This window comes from Podarcis filfolensis, assembly GCF_964270895.1.
Source record: "Podarcis filfolensis genome assembly, chromosome: 10".
NCBI lineage: Eukaryota > Metazoa > Chordata > Lepidosauria > Squamata > Lacertidae > Podarcis > Podarcis filfolensis.
Window position 1 is genome coordinate 22,776,800 of NC_139612.1, and position 24,463 is coordinate 22,801,262.

General features: G+C 41.5%; 1 protein-coding gene across 1 annotated transcript in view; it reads right to left on the reverse strand.

The window, feature by feature from the left end:
• LOC310743979 (uncharacterized protein) overlaps positions 1 to 24,463 on the reverse strand; it is a 63,387-nt gene that overhangs the window by 2,898 nt on the left and 36,026 nt on the right. Inside the window, exons 5-10 of the mRNA XM_083574771.1 lie at positions 14,213 to 14,347; positions 11,037 to 11,125; positions 10,282 to 10,371; positions 8,143 to 8,261; positions 5,336 to 5,422; positions 4,759 to 5,002 (exon numbers count right to left, since the gene is read on the reverse strand). Coding sequence (XP_083430897.1) covers positions 10,287 to 10,371; positions 11,037 to 11,125; positions 14,213 to 14,347 — 309 coding nt within the window. The 3' untranslated portion in view covers positions 4,759 to 5,002; positions 5,336 to 5,422; positions 8,143 to 8,261; positions 10,282 to 10,286. The remainder of the gene's footprint in view (positions 1 to 4,758; positions 5,003 to 5,335; positions 5,423 to 8,142; positions 8,262 to 10,281; positions 10,372 to 11,036; positions 11,126 to 14,212; positions 14,348 to 24,463) is intronic.

A 24,463-nucleotide genomic window follows, 5' to 3' on the forward strand; every position in this document is an offset into this window, starting at 1 on the left:
TTCCACAGTTGAAGCTGGGATCTTTCAAATGGAAAGCATGTGCTAAACCGAGCTGACAGCCCTCCCAGTGGTGGCCAGAAGAAGGGGCTTTTCTGAGAAATGACTTCGGAACCTGTTTGGAAGGAAATCGTGGCCCTTGAGCAGGAGTGAGGAACCTCTGACCTCGCAGGCCTAACTAGGCACAGCATGGGTCCAAAGCACAATTCAAAGTGTTGGTGCTGGCCTATAACGTCCTAAACGGCCAAGGCCCTGTATACCTAAAGGCTCATCTCCACCCCGTCATTCAGCCAGACACTGAGGTCCAGCTCCGAAGGTCTTCTGGTGGTTCCCTCAGTGAGAAGTGAGGTTACAGGGAACCAGACAGAGGGTCTTCTCGGTAGTGGCGCCCGCCCTGTGGAACGTCCTCCCATCAGATGTCAAGGAGGTAAGTAACTATGCAATCTTTAGAAAACAGATCTGTCAGGCTTCGGGGAATCCGATCCCTCCCACGGTGACAGCCAAGAATCAGAGAAATGATAAAAGTTACAGTGGTACCTCGGGTTACATACGCTTCAGGTTACAGACGCTTCAGGTTACAGATTCCGCTAACCCAGGAATAGTACCTCGGGTTAAGAACTTTGCTTCAGGATGAGAACAGAAATCGTGCTCCGGCGGCACGGTAGCAGCAGGAGGCCCCATTAGCTAAAGTGGTGCTTCAGGTTAAGAACAGTTTCAGGTTAAGAAAGGACCTCCGGAACAAATTAAGTACTTAACACGAGGCACCACTGTATTACCAAGCAATTTATTCAATAATTCACAGAGAGCGACAAAGGAATGCAGCCTTCCCTAAATAATGACCTTGCTCCCAAGTAAAGTCCCACCCCCCTACGTCTCCCCTATTCTATGTCACCCCTGTGTTGGCTGATCTGAGCTTTCTCCCTCTGAGCACTCTGTTCTACTACCCTCAGTGCACGCCTGGTCCTGGGGGGGAGGGTCCAGGAATGCTTTCCAAAGACACGGAGTCTGTCAGCTGTCTCTCCCCTGCTGCTGCTTCTTCCTGTTGTTCCTCTTCCAATATTTCCCAGCTTCTCCCCTCTGCGGCCTCTGAACTATGCCCTTCTGCAAACCACTGTTCTAAATCTATACTGTCCTCCTGTTCTTGAGTAGGTTCAAGGGAGGGGGGGGGACGGTCCCCACCATTCCTCCTCAGTCCAGCCCCTGACAATATCTAATGTTGTTGTTGTTACTTCCCACAAACGCTGTCACACACCTGACAGCATACATGACTTCAAGCGTGGGGCAGGTATGGGCACAGCCAGAAAGGAACAACTAGGAGCCTAGACCGACAAGCTGGATGCTAACTGGGCTTCTCCATTTCCCAGTGTGAGGAGAGCAACATGTATTCCCACAGGGACGATATGCAGGCTCCCTTTTCGGATGGCAGAAACAAAGTATTAAACATAAAGCACCTCTCACTCATGCTTCCTGATTGAGACCTCAAAGTCAAGGACTTCAATAACACCCCCTTCCTGCCAGAGAACAGGGCAGGTTATGCCCAATGGAGAACATTGCCTGAATGCAGTATTATGCCACAAATGTACAGGGAGACCACTCACTTATACTACATTTGCTATTCTGGATATATCCAGGAAATCCCATGCTGGCTTTCAGCAACTATATTCCTGAAAATATCATTTATGAAATAATCTTCAATTAGAGGATGGTTTACAGACTGAGGTATAAGGATTTATCGTTTATACTATCTTTATCCCATGTTGTTAGGATGGCCGTTAAATCGGTTAGTATGAATTAGCAAATGAAGCCAAACGTGTATTAGCAAGATAAATACAAACAGTAGCTCAAGCTTAACTCAGCAGAGTACCGGACTATACAGACTGAAATGAAATGCCCATTTACTCTTTGGCGAAATTCTCAGGTGTTAGTGACTACCTATCCATAAAGCCAAATAAATACTGATCTGAGGCATAGAGCTGTTCTAAATTCAGAAGAAGTATGCAACACTTAAGCATGTGTTGGGACATAAATGTGGCTCATTTGGGCTGGATCATGACCATGATCAATTATTTACCACACAACTCCTTATGGAATCAGAAAGTATCTATATACCTGGATTTCTCAAGATGCATTTTTACAAAAGCATGTGAGGCAGTAAATTAAAAAAAAGACTAAAGAGTCACAGGGGGGGAAATGGCACGTGAAAATGACATTTGGAGGAGGTTTGCTTAGTTAGTTAGTTAGTTGGTTGGCTAGTTGGCTATTAGTAAAACAAAACATCAAAACAATAGCCCTCCTTGCCACAGACACATTTAAAAGGCTGTAGAATGTAAACCAGTCAAAGACCTGGTTGAAAATAGCACCACCTGGTCCTTAAAATTATTTAATGACGGCCCAAGGCGAACCTCTCTGGGGAGAGCATTCCACAAATGGGGAGCCACTACAGAGAAGGCCTGTTCTTGTGTTGCCACCTTCCAGACCTCACATGGAAGAGGCACACAAAGGAGGGAAATGCTCCTAAAAGTTAACATATTAAGTATATTAGAAACCTGGTGGAACACAGCCAAAAAAGCCTCTGTCAAACAACCGGTGGTGCAGTGGAGAGGGAACGGAGGGGACTTGTCCAGACTAGGAGCAATGACATCATCTGCCAGAATGTTTGGGTAACTGAGAGACCCTCCTTGCTCTGGGTTTCGCTTGCCCTAACCACTTTCCTAACATTAAAATAGCTACATTTTAAAACCTTATTGAGAATGAGGGGACAACTCAGAGAGCCAACGGCCAAGTATGCCAATCATGAAACTGAATATAGTACCTGACAGCATTGTTTGCAGAAAACTGCAACATAGGACCAAAGGAATTTAATCACTAATGTAGTGGGGGGGGCACAGGGGTGGTTCCCCTGGGTGCAAAATTGTTAGGGATGCAAAATTTCAACATCCGCTGCTTCCTTAATACAGCTGCGCACTTTTGTCACTGGGCTCCATTAAAAACGGCTTCTCCATGCGAACCAGGAAGTGAACTCTCCAGACAAAGGGACAACTCTTCTTTTCTCATCTCTGCAGCGACACTCTCCTGGGTGACACAGATGCCATTAGGCAGTTGAATGCGGCCGCTACCCTGGGCACTGGCAACTCACGCTACACCACTGCTTCAAGTCCCTCACAGTTAAGTGCCCGCTTTCATATTTTGTGTGCTATTGTTTAAAAAGGGTCGAGAAGCACCATTTTTGCTTTGATATCTGAGAAAATGCTTAACCATCTGTAAGCACCTGTGGTTGTTAGTACTGTTCTGCGGTTTGAGATGTTAAACTGGGTGGCAGACTCTTGTAATCCCTGGATCCAGCAAGTGTTAAGATCTAACTGAGGCTTCTGATTTTTGGAATAGCCCGGCTAGCCTCCTGGTGAGAGGTGTAAGAACAAAGGAAGGGACTCTGTGGGAGATGGCAAATGAGTGGCACTCCTCCCTCAGCTCACAGATAGTGAGGAGGACAAAAGCCAGAGTTTAGTGTTTAGGAATGTGACCTGGAGTAATAAAGCAACAAGCTGGAGAGAGAGTCTAGAGCAGCATTCGAGGGCAATGTTTGATGTGTGTTTGAATCAAAAGCTGTGGCTAGGGGGAAACAAGACCCGTTTGGGGTGTTGATGCTGTGGACCCCATTGTAGGCTCAGACTGCATATATGTGTAAATAAACCATATATCAAAAAGACGCCACAGTGTCTGCCGTGCTTCATTTCCAAAAGGAAACCTGGAACCCCAGGAATCTTGCACCGTTTAAGAGATTCAGTGGCAAGCAACACTACAACATACATTTCCAACAAGGGAAGGAAATGCTGAATGGATACAGTTTATTTGTAAATTAAATAAATCTATTTCCCCCATGCCCTTGAGAGCTGGCTGATTTATCAGTTAATAAAATAATCATACACTATAGACTAGCGCTTCCAATTTATTTTAAAAAGAACCAACGTTGCATTTTTGACATATATGAATACAAATGTAACACAAGAGGAGACTTCGTTCAAAGCAATATATTATGTATCTATAGCTAGGCATGAGTTACAGTGCATTGCTTTGCCTGTGCGTTGCTATTTCCAAGATTGATCTTATAAACACTAACTACCCGCGCTGCCCTTGCTTATGGGAAGTCCAATGGACCTCAGCAAGATTATTTATCTGTGTGGAAATTATTCACATGAGTAAAAAAAACACACCACACAATCCAGCTGGACACAAATCAGTGATATGATTTTAATTATGCACTCTAAACTCTGTAGAAAAAGCAAAGTGCAGTGCAAAAAGAATAAATCACTAAAAGCTAGCTCATCATTTTTATGTTCGTTCAGAAAAAAGCAACAATAGCAAATAAAGCACAGGGTGTAGTTCTTTTATGAGGAAAAAGAACCAGCAAAGTCAATTCTGGGACATTATTATTATTATTATTATTATTATTATTATTATTCAACATCAATCATTATCAACATCAACACCATCATTAACAATACACTGTCTTAACATTTCCCCCCTGAAATTTTAACAAGGAAAAAAAAAAACATTCCCAATCAATATTTTTTTAAAAAAATAAATTAATGTCAAGTATCTTTAAAAGTATAGTTAAAGTCATTTGCAATGCATTTAAAACTTATTTCAGTAGCACTGGTTCATGCTTGCAGTTTTCTTACTGACACAGCTTCTTGCATTACTGCTCCCAGAGCTGCTCCCATTTTTAAAAAATTATATGATTTTTAAAAAATTATATACTACCTTTATCGCCCAAGGAGCTCAAGGTGGTGTACACAGTCCTCCTTATCACCATTTCATCCTCAAAACAACCCTGTGAAGTAGGTTAGGCTAAGAGATGGCGAATGGCCCAAGGTCACGCAGTGAGCTTCATGGATGAGTGGGGATTCGAACCCTGATTTCTCCCAGGTCATAGTGCAGCAATCTAACCATTACGCCACACTAGCTTTATGCGATCAGATCCTGATTGTTGAGGCATGACTGGGATCTAGATTTTTAAAAAACAAAACACCATTCCACCCTGCTGCTCTAATAATTTTTTTTCCTGGTACATACCACCGTGCAATTCCCACAGCTTTCTGAGCCCTCTCCTTCCTTTGTTATCTTTTGACGATTGTTTCCCACCCCTCCAGCTACTATCTCCCTCTGTTCTGCTCTTTGGGGACCATGAACACTTCTCCACAATTGAGCAGCTTTTACTACAAGTCCCTTTTAGCATTTTCTGAGCTTTGGGCTATATTCCTCTTGAGAGAAAATTTGTGGTGTGGGGCAGCGGCGGCAGCGCACCAACAGCTGGGAACTTTACTAGTTTTCAACTTACAAATCTCGAAGCTGAGTTCTCTCTTTTTCGAATGGAACAGTTTCCATAGTCCTCTCTGGAAGGAACATCTGGGGCCTTCGATCAAGTCTGCTGACACACAGGTAATTATCAGGCTGCCTCCTTTCCACTCGGTCAACATAGCTGAGAACTGTTGCTACTGGTTCTATTTCCCAATATTTTTCAGTGGAGTAAGGTTGGGTGAATATGTATACATTGTTTTCCACACACACAAAAGTCCTGAAGCTATTTATAGCCAAAGTAAAAAAAATTGCAATGCTGAAATCATAGTAAAAACAGATTTAGCTGTACAGTATCGTGTTGTGCTACCCAATGCCCAGAGGGGGGGGGAAAACACTTTTGCATGGCACCAAAAAAACCACCTTTGCATGGCACTTGTCATATCATGACAAGGTTAGCACCAGTCGGGCCTCCCTTGGGAGAGCACTTTATAAAAAGGGAACTACTGCAGAGGAGGCCCTTAGATGATGGTCTTAGGTCTGGGCAGGTTCATATAGGGGAAAGGCAGTCCTGTAGGCATAGTTGCCCAGAGCCATATAAACAAACAAGAACCTGCATAAGTCCCACTGTCAGCTTTATATATAAATCGGATGATTAAACAAATGTGGCTTCTCCCATCACATCTACTCTGGATGAATAGGCTATACTACCACTATCTAATGTGAAGCTGTCCTGTTACACATATTTGATTATGCTTTGCCATTGAACAAAAAAAGCTTTTGAAGAATCATAAAGTTCTTCCAAACAGGAGGAAAACTCTGTTTGCACCACTGCATAAAACATGAACAGCTTTTTTCCCCCCTCTTCCTTTTAATGTTGCTCTTAACTCCTAATCATCAGGCATGATGGATGATCTTTCCTGGCGTTAGAACATTTTGTTTTATTTTTTTTTCCAAGTGGTCATTTTATAATCACAATAAATGCTCTGGGCCAAGGGGTAGCGCTGATTAATCCACACCTCAGCTGTTCAAGAAGCAGGAGGTGAAATGCACCCAAGGTGTGCATTAATGAGCCCTCCTGTACAGTCTGTCATGTCTTACTGTTTAATTAAATCCCAAACCAAATAGTTTTGAAGAGAAGGTTAGGAATGAACATTTTTAATGTTCCTTTTTTGTTGTTCTTCTTTAAAGGATCTTCTTCCCCAAGCAGGAGGAAGGGGGAGGGGACCCAGATATATTTAGAACAATATTTTAATTTGCAATACTTTGCTCGATTAGATGAAAATAATGTAATGTATTTTTTTATAAAAAAAGAGAGAGGGAGAAAAAATGTGATTAAGATGCTTAAGTGCACAGTATATTACATGAAATTTCTGATCATAAAGAAAGGTAATATCTACTCAAAATTATAATTTCTGTACTTCGAAATCATCTCAGCAAGAATTATCTACCCATATCAAATTGTAGCACTTGTCAAAATCAACTGTAAAGGCGCTCAAGTGCTCTTCTGAATCAACAAAACAGATGTATAGCGATGTGAGGTTGCAGCGAGATGGAAATAAAAGTGAACTATATGCCAGTCATTGCCCTTAATCTCTTGAACCCAACACTTAACAAAGTGGATATCACAGGTTTTTGAGACACTATTTATAATGTTTTCTTGTGGGGGGGAGAGAGAATCAGGGCTTGAATCTTAATAATATATGCAAAAACACTCTATAAAATTATTTGCCTCTAGTTCTCCTAGACTGCAAAGCTCACCAGGACTTGTTCATAAACATGGAGCGGGGCGGGGAGGAGATCAGACTAGATTTCTCCAGCCTTTTCCAAGGTCAGGGAGAACTCCAGTTTTCTATTTAAAAAGTTAGTTGATCTGCTGGGTATAAAGGGGCCAAACACTCTTGGTAAAAGTACTGTGCCTCTGCAGTTTTTCAGTAGAATTAAACTGTACTGAAGACACCGAGAAAACCAGTGGATGCAATTGAGATATTGTAGGCCAAAGCAGTGTGAAAAGTAAAGATGAAGCAGTCCTCAGAAGAGTGAGGAGTGTGGCTAGAGCTCTGGCAGGCAATAATTTTAGAAGCACAACGAGCTATTTCCTATCAGCTGTAACAATAAACCCGAAGCATGAGTCTAGAACGATATTGTTACATGCCACCCCAATCTCCAAGTGGTGCAATGTTTCAGTGTTCTTACTCAGGGTTCGTGTTTCCTTTGGGAATGAGGCACAGTGGAGCTTGGGGTGTCTTTATGATGTATGGTTTATTTACACATATATACAACCAGAGCATATGATGCTTACAGCATTGACACCCATAAAAGCTTCTTCCATAGCCACAGCCGCCTTGGATTCAAAAATATGCATGCTCTCTCCAGCTTGCTGCATTCCACCAACTGCAACTATTTTCCTCCAGCCCATATCATCCCCAACTGAGATCCTAAAGTTCTCCACTCTGATTTGTATCTGCTAACCATCCAAGAGCTCAGGAGAGGGTCCACCCATTTGCCAGCTGGTACAGGCATTGCTTAGCTAATGGTCCATCTCCCTGTGTTTTTCTCTGTTAATGGCCCATCTCTCAGGAAATCTCCTGAACTCAGGAAGCCGAGTCCAGCTATTAAGAGTCTGACTTCCAGTTTAACTCTCCAAGAATTGATTAAATTCTAACACTTAGTAAACCCAGGAATTATGTGTGACTGGAACCCACAAACTCATAACAATATATTGGGAAGAGCTTTCTACCTCATTGCCATGGTCTTGATGGCACTATTCAGGGAACAGAGGAAGGACTCAGCAACTTATTGTCTTATGAGCCAATGGACTGAAGCAAGGCAGGGGAGAAGAAAAGATACCTGGATCTGAAAATGTGGCTATGGATCTAGCAGGTAGTGGCTGCTCCTTGGAAAGTAGATCCATGATCAGGTGTCAAGTCCATGAATAATTGGGGGGCCCTGGTCCCCCGCTCTAAGATCTGCATGGGTGAAATTAATTTCTATCCAGTGTCTTATTTGGACACATATTGCAACATGCCTAGCAATTATAAGACTCGGGTAACTAACTTATTTTTTTGTTAATTTATTACCTGACCAGTCAAACCTATTTTCCATTCTAAGCAAAATTGTAACATTCCTTTAAGCTTTCTAGGGATTTACTTGGCACAGTTGACATTGCAGAGTGACTATTATATATATTCGTGTGTGTGTGTGTGTGTGTGTGTGTGTGTGTGTGTGTGTTGTATTTCCATTTTCCTGACTTTGGGTATTCAGTGCTACACTAAGTAAAACCGCATTATCTGTATCACTCTCCTACTTACATTGTTGTTCCCAAAGGTTTACTTGTAACATTCACAGCACCATTTACTTTTCTCCTTTCCCCCCACTGTCATTTCTGTACAGATTTAATACAACAGAAACATGGCTTCCACTGAGAGCTACAGGTAGCGCCTTTCCAAAGTTCCCTATAATTGGTGTCTGCCATGCCAGCTGACAGCAAGTTATGTAAATCACAGCAAGGACCCTACAACCCCTAAAGGCATGAATATTTTTTTTTATTCAGTGCGGAGGATAACTACGGAATCTTAGTAATAGTACCCACCACCGAAGGGATCACCTTAGCCGAGCAAAGTTAACCTTTCCAAACTGGCCGTGTTCGGTTCTGCAGTTTAAACCCCTCTTCTCTTAAAACATCCTTTTGATGGACAGTATATAGCTGGCATTATTTTCAAGGGTGTTTTCCCTTTTATGCTTTTGGAAGAGTCACATGCTTCTGTGTACATTTATTCAAAGCAGTAAGAATCTCACATCTTCGAATAAAGATTGTCTTGCAGCATCTTGCGAACAGGGCACATGTTTACCTTTATCTGATCAAGGGCTTTCAGAATCCTTCAGAGTCCTACACGTGGGTAGACAAACCACGGAAACCAAAGAAGTATAGGGCAGGGAGTTTCTTTAGTTTGTTTGGTGAATGAAAACAATGTCCTTTAGGGTTGAGTATGAGTATGTATTCAATAAATGTTTGCCTTTAAATAAAAAAAAATCCCTGGGTGAACACTCTGATGTGCTGTGCATGCCTATGATGGCATCTTTGTGGGAAGGTGGTAACTTGTTCTGTTCTGAAAACCTCTGATTCAAAGCAGTCTTTGTAATTATCTGCAACTGACCCCTTTAACCAGCCTTTTGCATGTTATCAAACTTGGACGGTATAACAGCGTAAGAGAAGATCAGACTAGGCAATGCATACAAACACACTTAACAACTCCCCAGTAGCTCCTTTTCCACAAAAAGGGACAACATGGAGCAGGAAAGTGGCAGAAGGATGCCTTTTCTTAAAACCACTTCTCTGCTCCCAACTGCTTCTCCCAGATGGGTTCCCGAGATTGTGATTTGTAATGAGAAGCAGTGTTTGCGGGGGGCGGGGGGGGGGAGCTTAGGCAACTCTCCTCTCCGCTTCTCTCTATTTCACATCATCTTTCCCATACCCACTTGTTCTGAAAACAGGTGTTTCTTAGACTCTTAGGGCTTGTCCACACCAGAGAAAAATGTGGGGTTTGCATTTGCCTGCCTTCCCATTAATATGACATGCTCCCCATCCCATTATTGTCCCAGATCCCCCTCCCTTAAAACATGGGGACTTTCGATCCTTGGAAAGTCTGAATCGGGGCAGGGTGTGTGTGTTCTTATTTAAAGTGGGAAATGTCTGGGACAGCACTGGCCTGGAGTTCACATTTTGTTCCAGTGTGGACAAGCCCTTACACTCAGCCCTACTGTACGCATGTCATGTGTGGATGTGCCTTGTAGAAAACAAGCAAGGGCTGTTCATTTTGGGCATGAGTTGGGTCAATAAAGGAGGTGTTAAGGGTTCCTTTGAAAAGGGCAGCTATTGCATTTCTGCAAAGGTCCTTCCCCATGTCGATGATGACATTGATTTACACCTGACAAGTACTTAAGAGGCTTCTATTGATGTGCAACATTGCCCTGCCTACACAACATTACCTGGGCTACCTCACTTTGCTCAGCTGTGAATCAAACAACAGTGGGGAAGTCCAGTATGTATCCATACTTGTATTTGACAGACAGTTTTCTCTGAAAGAAGAAGCAAAAAAGAGTGGTGTATTTATAAACTGGAACTAGAAGATTATCCAGATATTGCAATGGCTAGTAAACTAGATTCTAGTGTACACGATTGTCATATTATGCTTTGCGATAAATCCAACTGCAAACAAAAGTCATCTGCCATGGGGGGTTTTTTCTGGACAAATGAGCATTCTAATTAACATTAGCAAAACTAATTCACGAGAACACTCATGTGGCATTTATTTATATTCTTTTGTTTAAGATTAACTGTTTTCTTTCATTTCGTGCTCTGTAAGGAGCTACTTGAAAAGGTTGAACTGAAAACTCACCTTACCTCAGAATTACAGCCTAGAGATTTGACACTGGGAAGAGTGAAACATGTTCGGATGATAATGGACCTGCAGCTTATTTTTCAGATGTTAAAGTGGCTTAACAGTTCATTTATTTACCAGTGCTAAGACTTGTTTAAGGCTGCCAGAGAGCCATAGAAACACCTTTTAAAATCCATGAAAAGTATCATTATTTCTTCCTCACTGTCCAAAAATCAAGCTGCAATAGCACAGTTGCAAAATGTCTCTTGAGATTCCTAAACTAAGAATGTGTTGGGCCTGGAATATTCACTCCCTTTTGTCATTTGAGTCCAAAGGTAGTCGAGTGAATAATACATATTTTACCTCATTATCCAAGACTCCAAACTGAAGGTTAGATTTAGGCTAGTTCTGACTGAGCCGTAAGCCTTTTTCCAGGTTGAAGTCATTATTGTCTGGAAAAAAATATATATATTGGAGGAGGGGTAAAAGGAGAAACAAGTGTTATAAAAAATTTGCATCACCTGAAGTTATGTCAAATGAGTTATGATATGGAATACTGTCTTTGACATGAAGCATCACATCTTGTAAAAAAAGGAGGGGGGAGGGGGATACCGAAAGGTTATATTCCAAAATTGTGGTACGGTTAACTTCATGGGTTGGAATTGTTTTTCTACCCTTTTATGACCTTTCAAATAAAAGGTAGCTATTGCACTTCTCTCTCTCTCTCTCTCTCTCTCTCTCTCTCTCTCTCTCTCTCTCTCTCTCTCTCTCTCTTTCTCTCTCTCTCTCTCTCTCTCTCTCTCTCACACACACACAGATATTGGGCCTGTTCAAAACTTTTCACAGTTAATTAGTAATGCATGTATCAAAACACTCACCCTACCTCTGAGCCTTGGGGGATTGTCCTGTTCTACTGCAACTGATTTATTTTTTAAAGTTGTTTGGCACATCTCCACCAAAAATGCTTCCAAGAAACTTGAATCCAGCATCAGCTGGGAAAGATCAGCTTCACATGCTGACATACAGAGGCACTTTTTGGAAGATGCAGGCCTCCAGTTCGACACATCAATGAAGACTAGTTTGCTTATTTGAGCCTGTATTATGCTAAATGCTGCTATTCAAGGTTTTAAACCCTGTTAGAGAGGGTTGAGCGCAAGTCCTTACCTGGTTACCTTGCTAAGCTTTTCCTAGGCTAGGTACACCCAAACGTTATGTCCTTTTGGTTTCTATTTTCATTGAAAAGGTAACGGGTGACCTATATATAACCCATATATATAACCCATATATATATATGCATCTGACCTAAAGCTGCAGTTTCTCACATTTTTGCCCTAGACCAACATTACCATAATAAGCACAGGCCACGCTGTAACTTGCAAAATGGGAACAAAATGGGATGCAGTGGAAATGCAAAAGGAGAAATACAAGTCACTCATGTGTTCTCTTTTAGCGTTTCAAGGATAAAGATGTTTAGAATGGGATGCAAGAACTAGGCATCACAAAGGAACCCAGAATGCTGTGTTAGTAAGGGGTTAGCAGCTGTATCAGCTGGCATAATATAGCCAGGGTTTTCACAGTGCTGTTGAGTAGTATAGAACTGCAGAGTGTAGTTGGCTTTAGACTGAAAAAGCTACTTGATCATGGCGTTTTGGCATTTTGGCCAACACAGAATTAGGTATTTTGGTTCAATCCTATGAGCGTAACATTTGGCAGTAACCTGTTATTGTAGGATTGGAGCTAGCAGGTAATACAGTAAAATGAACATGTGTGACTTGAGCAGCATAGCTATGAGTTCACAAGCTGATCTATGTTCAATTGTGTAACACTTTTGTTGTGTCACAGACCCTCCGGAGAGCAATAACCTGTTATCACGGGGGAAGCATGACAGAACAAACTAGAACAAAATAAACCCACCACTAATGCACTATTATTGAACCAAGATGCACACCCTCCAAGGGTCCCTATCATTCAGGGACAGTCCCAGATTTACAGAAGCCATCCTGGTTTCTGATTGGATCCCAGAATGTCCTGCTTTTCCTTAAAGGTAAAGGTAAAGGGACCCCTGACCATTAGGTCCAGTCGTGGCCGACTCTGGGGTTGTGGCGCTCATCTTGCTTTACTGGCCCAGGGAGCCGGCGTACAGCTTCTGGGTCATGTGGTCAGCATGACTAAGCCGCTTCTGGCGAACCAGAGAAGCGCACGGAAATGCCGTTTACCTTCCTGCCGGAGCGGTACCTATTTATCTACTTGCACTTTGACGTGCTTTCGAACTTCTAGGTTGGCAGGAGCAGGGACTGAGCAACGGGAGCTCACCCCGTCGCGGGGATTCGAACCGCCAACCTTCTGATTGGCAAGTCCTAGGCTCTGTGGTTTAACCCACAGCGCCACCCACGTCCCACGTCCCTTTTCCTTAGGATGTCTCTATTTTCATCGGAGAAATGTTGGGAGGGTATGACGAGCCCCAAGCCAAGGAGGTAAGTAACTATACAACCTTTAGAAGACATCTTGAAGGCAGCCCTGTATAAGGAAGCTTTTTAACGTTTAATGTTTCGTTATGTTTTTGTGTATGTTGGAAGCCGAGCAGAGTGGCTGGGCCAACCCAGTCAGATGGGCGGGCTTTAAAAAATAAAATTATCATTATTATGGAATAGGACATCCCTATCTTCATCTGAGAAATGTTGGAGGGTATGCAATAACATTTTTGCAGAGACACCAGTCTGGAGAGACCTCTGGTTTGTTACTGTGCCCACACTGTGTTTGCTCCCTAGTCCTCCCTTCAGTCCTGACTTCTGGACCTGACCACAGCTGCCTTAATACCTTTTCCTGCCTCCCCCTTGGTTCTGGCACATGACATGTTTATTGACATTGACCTTTTGTCTCAGCTACTGGCTACCAGCTCATGCCTCTTCTTGAGCCACAGCGGTTTGGAAATGGTCTTTAGCTGGTTTGGAATGAGGCAAGGAAGAAAATGGTGGTGTGGTGTGGGGATCAAATTATTAGTACAAATTCAATTTGAAAGAGCAGAAAAATATTTAATAAAGCTTTCCCGGCAAAATAGTAGCAAAAACAGCCTCACACACAATTAAAAATAATAATAATATCAGGCTATGTGGCTGATATGGGACGCGGGTGGCGCTGTGGGTTAAACCACAGAGCCTAGGACTTGCCGATCAGGTCGGCGGTTCGAATCCCCGCGATGGGGTGCGCTCCCATTGCTCGGTCCCTGCTCCTGCCAACCTAGAAGTTCGAAAGCATGTCAAAGTGCAAGTAGATAAATAGGTACCGCTCCAGCGGGAAGGTAAACGACATTTCCGTGCACTGCTCTGGTTCACCAGAAGCGGCTTACTCATGCTGGCCACATGACCTGGAAGCTGTACGCCGGCTCCCTCGGCCAGTAAAGCGAGATGAGTGCCGCAACCCCAGAGTCGGTCACAACTGGACCTAATGGTCAGGGGTCCCTTTACCTTTACCTATGTGGCTGATATTTCTAAAAATATAATGGAGAACCATTAGAGAGGGATCCTTCAAAGTGGGATCCCCTTTACTTGCTGTGACTGAATTGTGGTGTATCCAGCATGCTGGCATATCCAGTGGGAAGTGGACGGTTGGGATGAAGTCTTATGAGGAAGCTCATCAGGCCATGCTGAGGAAGCAGGACTGGGTCCTACATGTATCTGCAGAAACATTAGTATTTGGAAGAGGAAAAATGAGGGGGGGAAACAAAAAACCCACACACTGCATCAGGATAATGAAGCACTGACAAGACCATCAGATCTTTGATTAAAACAATACTTTCAGGTTTTATATTCCACTTGAAAATCTCGCCATTTAGTTATGCAACATTACTCAGTTTAACTGTCTCTTTATGTTCTTCTATGATTGGATGCATATACCGAGAGGGCATTTCTAGCCCTCTGAGAGATGAAGGCTGCATTTTGTTAGGATAACAGACTTGTTATGTTCCATTCAGCTCAACACCATTGAGCTTCTGGATCTAGAATTGCCATCTGCTGCCAAGATTAATATACAGTCTTTTCTTCCTCAGTCTTTGGGCAGCATTTCACAATTTAAATGATCTCTCTGAAAGTTGGCTTCAGTGTATGAACTGCTAAGCCTACGGTAGAAATCGTATTTGAACGTGGGTGGGATGTCATCGAGCTATCATCTCGGAGGCTAGCTTTTCTCTCAAAATCCTTATCACTTGGAATATGGTGTGTTTGCTCATTTCAGAAACCTAGAAGGAACATTTATGGAATATTTTGTTGTGAATGGGGGCTCGCTGAAAGATGGTGAACAGATCAATCTGGCAGTAAAAGTCCTCAACCATAAAGGTGGTCTAGGGACTCAAGAGGACTTTCTATTTTGAGAAAAACCAAGAGACTTCTGTGATTCTTTTGTTTGGGGGTGGGAAGAATGCTTCTTTCTCCCCCCCCTTATTGACATTGTCTTCTACATGTTCCCTTTCACTCCTTTGAAACTATCTGTAAAATTACTTTACATTCAGGTGTTGTTGTTTTTTAATTTATATTAGCCAACACTTGGTACAAAAGTCTAAAGTTCACGCAAGTTTAACTATCAGGTAGGAAATACTAAGATGAAAATTATTCATGTATTCTTATGTCACCTGACACATAGCGAGCAGTCTGATGAATGATTCAGGTTTTAAATGGTAATTTCCATTCATCATTATAATGGACTTGCTAATTCATAAATCAGTGGTCAGCCAAATTTCTATTTTTAAAAAAGGTTAAAAATAAAAGAGAAAAATGGGTTTGGATATGTGTGTGTCTTTTTCTTTGAGCAGCTTTGTTATGTACCAAAGTGTTTCTTGATACAGCAAGAAGCCGTATCACAACCAGCCAGTGCTGCAGTTTTCTTCCTGGAAGTGGGCTACGGTTGGGTGGAAAGGAAAGAGAAACGACAAGCAAAAGGTATAATGGAGAATACTTTTAGGAAACGATGCCTTCTGCAAAGCAACTTCTATGAGGAGCACAACATGGCCCCCAAACCTCACTTTTCATTAGCATATTTAGTCCAACATTATGGAACAACTGATTGGTTCAAAATTGGGCAAGGAGTACAACAAGGCTGTATATTGTCTCCCTGCTTATTTAACTTATATGCAGAATTCATCATGCGAAAGGCTGGGCTGGATGAATCCCAAGCCGGAATTAAGATTGCCGGAAGAAATATCAACAACCTCAGATATGCAGATGACACAACCTTGATGGCAGAAAATGAGGATGAATTAAAGAACCTCTTAATGAGGGTGAAAGAGGAGGGCGCAAAATATGGTCTGAAGCTCAACATCAAAAAATCTAAGATCATGGCCACTGGCCCCATCACCTCCTGGCAAATAGGAGCGGAAGAAATGGAGGCAGTGATTTTACTTTCTTGGGCTCCATGATCACTGCAGATGGTGACAGCAGTCACGAAATTAAAAGACGCCTGCTTCTTGGGAGAAAAGTGATGGCAAACCTAGACTGCATCTTAAAAAGCAGAGACATCACCTTGCCGACAAAGGTCCGTATAGTAAAAGCTATGGTTTTCCCAGTAGTGATGTATGGAAGTGAGAGCTGGACCATAAAGAAGGCTGATCGCTGAAGAATTGATGCTTTTGAATTATGGTGCTGGAGGAGACTCTTGAGAGTCCCATGTACTGCAAGAAGATCAAACCTCTCCATTTTTAAGGAAATCAGCCCTGAGTTATCACTGGAAGGACAAATCCTGAGGCTCCAGTACTTTGGCCACCTCATGAGAAGAGAAGACTCCCTGGAAAAGACCCTGATGTTGGGAAAGATGGAGGGCACAAGGAGAAGGGGATGACAGAGGATGAGATGGTTGGACAGTGTTCTCAAAGCTACCAACATGAGTTTGACCAAACTGCAGGAGGCAGTAGAAGACAGGAGTGCCTGGCGTGCTCTGGTCCATGGGGTCACGAAGAGCCAGACACGACTAAGCAACTAAACAACAACGAAAGTCCTACATAAAATATGAAGGTGGTAACTATCTGCTGTTTGCCTGCCTGCCACATTTGAATCCTACTTCACCATTGGCTGAGCTGCTGTGATATCACCAAATGTTCACAAATGTTTTGCCTGCTGTGGGGAAGGTGTGATCAACACAGTACTGGCAAGCAGCAGAAAAAATGAGCATCCAAGGACAAAAACTTTTCAGGGGTTGTGTGTCTACATACCAGTATGTAGGCCTCATCCTATGAGCTGCTATTAAGTTTTATCTGGATACCAAAGTCCAGACACACTCTAATTCAGACAAAAGTCGCCTATTCCCACATACCTAGGAATAAGCCCTATTGAAAGCAATAGGATTTACTTCTGAGTAGACATGGCTAGAATTGCATAGTCATTAAAATGTCAAATCAAATATATATCATTATCTTTCTTAGCTAGCATAATGTAATACTGAAAGAAAAACATGCCTTACTTCAATTTTTTTTTTAAAAAAACCCCCAACCTACCTTAAACAAACCTTGCATATAGAAAAAAGAAAAATGAAGCTTTACTTAAAGTCCTAATTTGCAGTGTGTTAAAACATAAAGCAATTTATAGAGTAAGAAGGAACAGCTTTTTTTTCTTTGGCTATTCTATTAAAATACTATGTTCACTCTGAGTGAAAGTTTAATAATTTTAATGCTGAATTTTACTAAGAGAATATAGCAAGGCTTCATCTATTTGCATAACTTTTGTTCCTGTTTTTTTTTTTTTTTTAACCAAAGGCTTGGAACATGAAATATAAAAATGTCATGATTAACAAGGATCACTGTATTTTTATATATTTTTTTGTTTTCCTGGGGATACTAAGCATAAAAAATGGGTCAGCTATCAGGTCATTTGCAAAGGGGAATTAAATTGGAACAGAATGAATCAAAATGCTTTGTTCAGCCAACTACATAATCAAAGGATAAAGATTCCAACCGAACAATTTAGTATCCAACTTCCCTAAGTAACCTTTTTTGTTATAAATCACAATATTTCACTTCAGAGTTAGCTAAAGTTAGTTTTAGATTTTGGGATGAAGCACAATGGGACAGAGTTTTTGCGGATCGCTGGGGGCCTGTGTGTTTTGTAAGGTCACACGTTCAGGGGTATGGTGACATCATGACAGAAGCCCAGGAGAGGGCCACCAAGTCAGTGGAACATTGAAAAGTGCGTCCTGATCACAATTTCCCTGCTACTGGTTATTACTATAAAAGTACATTTAAAAGAATCAAAATACAAAGTGTTCCCCAGTTCACCAGTACTTTGATGTTTTGTAAGATTCAGTATCTTAGAGCTTCTCTGTTGTAGAATGAAAGTATTTTAGATTTTTTAGACGTACAGCTTGACTTCAAGGTGGCATAGCTGTTTTTGAATAGTGGGCTCATAACAATGAAATTAACTCCTCTGATCATGTATGCAAAAAGAGAGAGAGAGAGAAAATTCAAACCTGGGTGCCTAAGGTTAAGCACTTGAATAGGTATGTACAGGATATGGCCTTTGGGACTTGGAACAGTGGCCAGATTTTCAAAGAAGCAGAGCAGCTGCAGTTCCCATGAATTTACTGTAGAACTTAAAATCAATGGAAGCGGTGGGTAACCATCCTATTTATTTCCACCACAGGAAACATTCCTTTTATATCCTATAATGGGTAAAATGTGTGGTTTTGTACATTAGTCTGCACTTTTAAAGCCTGATGCAGCCATCTTGAAGTTAAATTCAGAAAAATACACTGTTTTGAAAGTCTTAACTAAAAACTCCATGCCATTCCAGATTCAGGTGGCACTGGGCAGGGCTAATGGACTGCTGCAAAGCCGTTCGGCCATTGCTGAAATAGCTCTTTCAGCTGCTTTTAGACTGGACTGGAAGAAGAAGAAGTACAGCGCATCTTTTATTTCCCTCTTTATTTCAGGCAAGACATAGATTTTTTTTATTTCCCTTTTTATTTCATGCAAGACATCGAAGGCATTCAAATATTATGCCCTCCACACATAGCAGTTTCCTGAATTTCCCCCACCCCATTTATATTTTAGGAAGAACCACACATAAAGGGCAAGGCTTGAAATCAGCAGGTCCATTTTTATTTGACATGGGATATCTCCCGAACTATATATCAAAGATGCTACAGAAAGGGATTTTCGTATTTCAGGCCAGGAGAGATCTACCATTCAAATAAAGGTGATTTTTCTCCAGGTCTGGGCATTCACCCGTCCACGTGGCAAGTGGAACAAGGAAGGGAACAAGGTGAAAGAGCACAAGCTCGAAAGGCTGCTCCCAATTTCACCCTGTGTAGAAAGAGGCTACCCATAGCCTAGTATTGCAATCACTTTATTCAAGGTGATGAGAGGAAACTTTTGCCTCTGTGCACATTTTAGTAGAAACACCAAACACTTGAACACCATTCTCCGGCTGCTTTCAGATTCCTTTATTGTAGAACTTTGTTAGAGGGAAGGATTTGCTTCATGGTTAACTTCCTACCACCGTTCCTCAAGCAGATTAGGCAGGCAACTATGGGGAATTTGCAATGAGGAAAGTATTGGTCCACAAGATGGCAGCTTCCAAACTCCCATGACACCAAAAATAAAAATAAACCAAAATTTAAAGGTACCAGTACAAAAAAAAAACCCTACCTATTTGCCTGTAACTTGGCAGACTTTGTCCACTCTGGAGGGGCAAATATTGCCTGCAAGTTTCATGTACTTATGTCAAAAATAAAAGGGTCATAGCCACTTATCTCAACAGCGAAGGGGAAAGGCAAACCACTTCTCAGTCTCTCCAAAGTGGACTTGAGCTGAATGGGACTGATTCAGAAGCACTTTGGACAGAAGCACAAGGTTTCTGAAGTGCCAAATCAACATTTGAACCAAGTCTTATAGTTGGTGCACACCCTGAGTTGATACAAAGCCAATTCCAAATCAAGTCATGGAAAGTTGTCCATTTCTAAACACAGCCAAGTAGTGGACATACCAGCTATCTTTACTCACAATAGCTGCTTATAAATATAATGAGTTCCCATGGTTTATCTGGATAAATACACAAAGAGGCCTTACAGAAAGCAAAAGGAACTAGCATATTTTCCTAAAGCTGGAAATATGCTTTTCTATTATTGTATGCAGCTATAGAATAATACACTCTGCATATATGCTACATTACTGTGACAGAGTTACTGAGGTTAAAGTTAAAGTGCTAATTACTTTTTGAGAAAGGCACGAGTGACGAAAACATTAAAAAGAGAGAGGAATGTATGGCTATTTCTATTAAATAAAATGTTATAAAATAGGGGAGGTTGGTGGGTTTTTGTTTGCCTTATTTAATGGCTTACGTTCTTGGAGCTCAGCACAGGATTTTCCGGTCTCTACTCAACAGAAGAATATTCTCTATTTTAAAGAAGAGGGCTGGTAGCTGTAGAGCCAATTCAAACTTCTACTTCCTCCTCTAGAAGAAAGACCAATGAATGTTTAACTTCTCTGGTTTAAATTCTTTATTAAAAAGCAAGAGTTTGCATTGGCAGAGAAACTGCTGTTGCAAGCTGCTAGCGCGTCAACATCACAGGTTTGATGTATTTTTTAAAGACCTTGATATACTGCCAGGCACTGCACAGGAGAGAGGGGATGGGGGAAGCTGTTATAGAGTCAGTATTTGTTGCCTTCATTGACTTAGGTAAGTAAATAAATATGAATTGATCCTCAAAGCAAGGTGAGACAGAGACAACAAGTTGATGCTGCCCTGGGTGGGTCATTCCAAAAAAGCAGTGACATGCAACAGGAAACCACAGTTATTTGGAGTGGTATGACTAACATGATTCTGAAAAAAATAGGCCCCATAACTTTAACAGAAAGCTCTGCTCCTTCTGCTCACAAGTGAAATAATTGTGTGCAGTTAATGTACCACTTAGCTAGCTCTCTTAAAAATCATAGCAGCAGGGCCCTGAAGTCACAATATGGCATTTCAACTATACGTTTTCACATTTAATATCTCAGCCATGTTGGGTTCTTTACACCTAAAAGTTGGCGGACACAGCTGTCTACCCAGAATTTATTTATTTTTTGATTGCTTAAAAGTACTAAAGGTGTGGCCAACAACTGGTTCTAAGGTGGCTTTAAGCATTCCTTAAATTCTACAATTAAATAAACAGTTCAATTGCCCCTTTTCGTTTATTCTCATAGCCTATTGATCTTAATAGTCTGAGACAAAAGGAAAATTTAAATGGCCATAGAGGTTTTTCCCCCCTGTTCATAATGGGATACCGATTTATTTGGGGATGAAATACTACCTGCTGTTGCAGCTTACAACCTGAGAGCAGTGCCAGTTTCCAAATCGGAATAGGAAGTCTGTGCCACACTAGATCTCTGGGAAGTATTTGTCTTGGATACCAAGAAAGTATAAAAATGTATTGAGGCCTGTGAAAGTTGCAGTTGACCTTAAGCATAAATGTGGAGTCTTGTCTGGAAGACCACCTCAGCCCAATGAAGGATGCAAATATTGGAATGAGACTTACTCCAGACACAGAGTCTGCCACTAGCACCATGAAAGAGTTTGTTGTCTTATCTGAATGGCCGTCATGGGATAGTTCTTGAAGGAGTCTTAAATATGAAGAACCATGAGAAAAGAGAGCAGGGACATTGAACTTTTCCATCAACAGTTCATGACTCAGACAGCAGACTGAGGTCACCAGGGCTGGAACTAGACACATCAAAGAAGTGTTTCAGTTTAAAGCAGGGGTCAGCAAACTTTTTCAGGAGGGGGCCGGTCCACTGTCCCTCAGACCTTGTGGGGACCAGATTATATATATATATATATTTTTTGGGGGGGACACAAATTCCTATGCACCACAAATAACCCAGAGATGCATTTTTTAAAAAAGGACACATTCTTCTCATGTAAAAACACGCTGATTCCCGGACAGTCCACGGGCTGGATTTAGAAGGCAGTTGGGCTGGGTGCCAAAGAAGGACAGAATCTTTTTTATGTATGCTACAACGGCAGCAAGAATACTTATAGCAAAGCACTGGAAGACTCAAGATTTACCCACTCTGGAAGAATGGCAGATGAAGTTGATTGACTGTATGGGACTAGCAGAAATGACCGGCAGAATCCGTGACCAGGGAGAAAAGTCAGCAGAAGAAGATTGGAAGAAATTTAAGGAATATCTACAGAAATATTATAAAATTAATGAACTTTGAAAAGATGTTGGTATGAACTTTGGTGGTCTCCAGCTGTTATGATAAAGATAATGGGGATTATAATTGTTTTTGTTACTAAATTTTAAAAAAAAGTTGAGTGGAAAATAAGGTGATATTTTAAAAGGAATGTTAAGAGATTAGGATTTGCTGAATTAACAAATTGAACTAGAGAACAAGAAGGGGAGGTATGAGGAAGTCAAAGAAACATGTGACTGAAAACTGTTATTGATACTGAATTGTTCTCAATTTTTTTCTTTTTCTTTTTCTTTTTGTCTTTATATAAAATTGGAAAATTTAATAAATATTCATTTAAAAAAAAAAAAAAGAAGGCAGTTGGGCTGGATCTGGCCCCTGTGCCTTAGTTTGCCTTCCCATGGTTTAAAGTGTTGTAAATTTAAACAGGGAAAACAGGTAGAGAAAACCGGGACTCCATGTCTCCATCTGGTGGCACATGTTATATCACACATACAACACGTATAAATCGCTTTTTCTTTACCAGTCTAGCTGAGTCCCAGTATTTCTATTCCAATTATAATCACTGGTTCTGAGTTTGCATCTAGGCCTATAAATTACCACATGCAAATTTTATGCACATTGGTATCCTATTTTGCTTTCTTTTTGGTGAAGTATTTCACATTTTGGCGATACATAACTCGTTTGAGGACATCTGTGGATGAGGGGTAGGAGACTGAACTGTGTGCATCTCCCAAACTTAAGTGAGAGGAGTTGAGTACTTCCCTGTGGTTTTCTTTTCATCTCTTGCCCTGTGTGGCAAAGAGGCCAGACCAAATGCTTTGAAGTCCCAACAAGCAGCTGACTGACCAAGTGTCAAAGTGTCACATCGCCTGAGGTAATCGTTATGTCAGATGACTGTTAGGTGGCTGGCTCCTCCGCTCCCTCTTCCAGTGAGCAGATAAGGAAAATAACATGTTTTTTTAAAAAAAACTTGCTGCCATGCCAGGATCAGGAGGAGGAGCTTCAGCCTCAACTAAATTGCTCTCTCCAGCAACTGACATAATTTGAATATCCTGAAGGCATAAAGTTGGAAATCAAAATTTAAGCCTCAGGACAGGTGAATTCTTGAAGAAGTCTCCAGCACATTTTCCTACAACCAGGTTTTTTTTATAGTGCTCTCAAGAGAATAAAAGAAATAAAGTCATTAAGATTAATCTACACTGAACTTCTTCTACTAAGCCACAGAGTGTCAGTCTTGCTGTTCAACTTGTCCAGCTTCTGTGTTTTTCTAAGTGGCCAGAAAAGAACTTGGGGTTTTTTGGACAAACACATCTTCCCCTGCAGAGGTGAATCCCCCCCCCCAAAAAAAACAACTTGAAAGCCTGACAAATTTTCAGGTGTCAAAAGTCAGGTTTCAATGTAATTTGCCTCCGATTAGCATTATTAATCAATGGATTCTATTCTAAAATATACTAACTTGCACTGAAAGATAACACAAGTTCAACCTTAAGCTCTGGGACTTCCTCTAATTTTTCCATCTTAGGTTTAAGTCGACACATTCCCAAAAATGCAAATATGGCACTCAAAATATTATGTAGCTTTGAAGGACTGTAGTAGGTCTATTGAAATATATAGAGAGAGAGAGATTCCCACATTTATGATAAAAAGGGGTCTTGTTTGACCTAGCAAAATGCATGTCTGACTTTATGACAGACCCAAGTAATTCAGAAATGCACGTACATGTGTGCTGTCAACTAATCTACCAAACTGCCTTTAATCCACTGAAATGCATTGATCTGGCAGAGCCAATATGTAGACAACGAAAGCTTGCATAAGCAAGGGACAACCCACTACGTGAACCAAGTTCTGTACTGTATATACAACGGAGTCCCACAAAGTCTTGTACCATAACTAAGATGTGCACCTGGAAATGCACGGATCCTGAGACTGGGGGAAAAAATATGACACGTGGAATGTCCAGAACTCCTTCAGAAAGCTTAATCTTTGTTTGGCAATCCTGCAATTTTGTCTGGAACACAACCAGTTAGTTTGAGAGCTTTGCAAATTCGCACTGTGGGCTTGTTCGCCAGAATCAAAATCTCTGAGAAAAGGCTTATTGAGGATTTGGGTTTACTACTAGAAGCGCAATCAGCACATTCCATTCCTGCATGCCTTTGCCAGTGGTGGCAGCAGTCGATATCAGAAATTCATCCAGCCAGGAAAGAGTGTAGGTGTGCATCCACTCAGCTGCGGTTTGCCATTATGTAAATACAGAACTGAAGAAGGGGCACTTGACTTTGGCAGCATTTTGAAAAAGCAAAAAGAGGTATCAAAAAATCCACCTATTTAATAACAATTGCATGCTAAATCTTATTTCATGCAGTACTACGAGATGAAGATATTATCCCAAAATGAAAAGTACACATGAACACAACAGCTTGTTCCATTTTCAGGGCTAACCGTTTAGCCGTAACATTTGTGCATTAGCTAAATAACATCTCAAGGGGAGCTGGAGATACAACCTTGATGTCTACTGATTGTACACGTGTGAGTTTGCGCTCTCAAAGGATGGTCCTTAAAGCACTCCCTGCTGGAAGCTTTTGTGCATATTGTAAAAAGACCGTTGCTAAGTGCCAATTGAGCCAGTACTGTATAC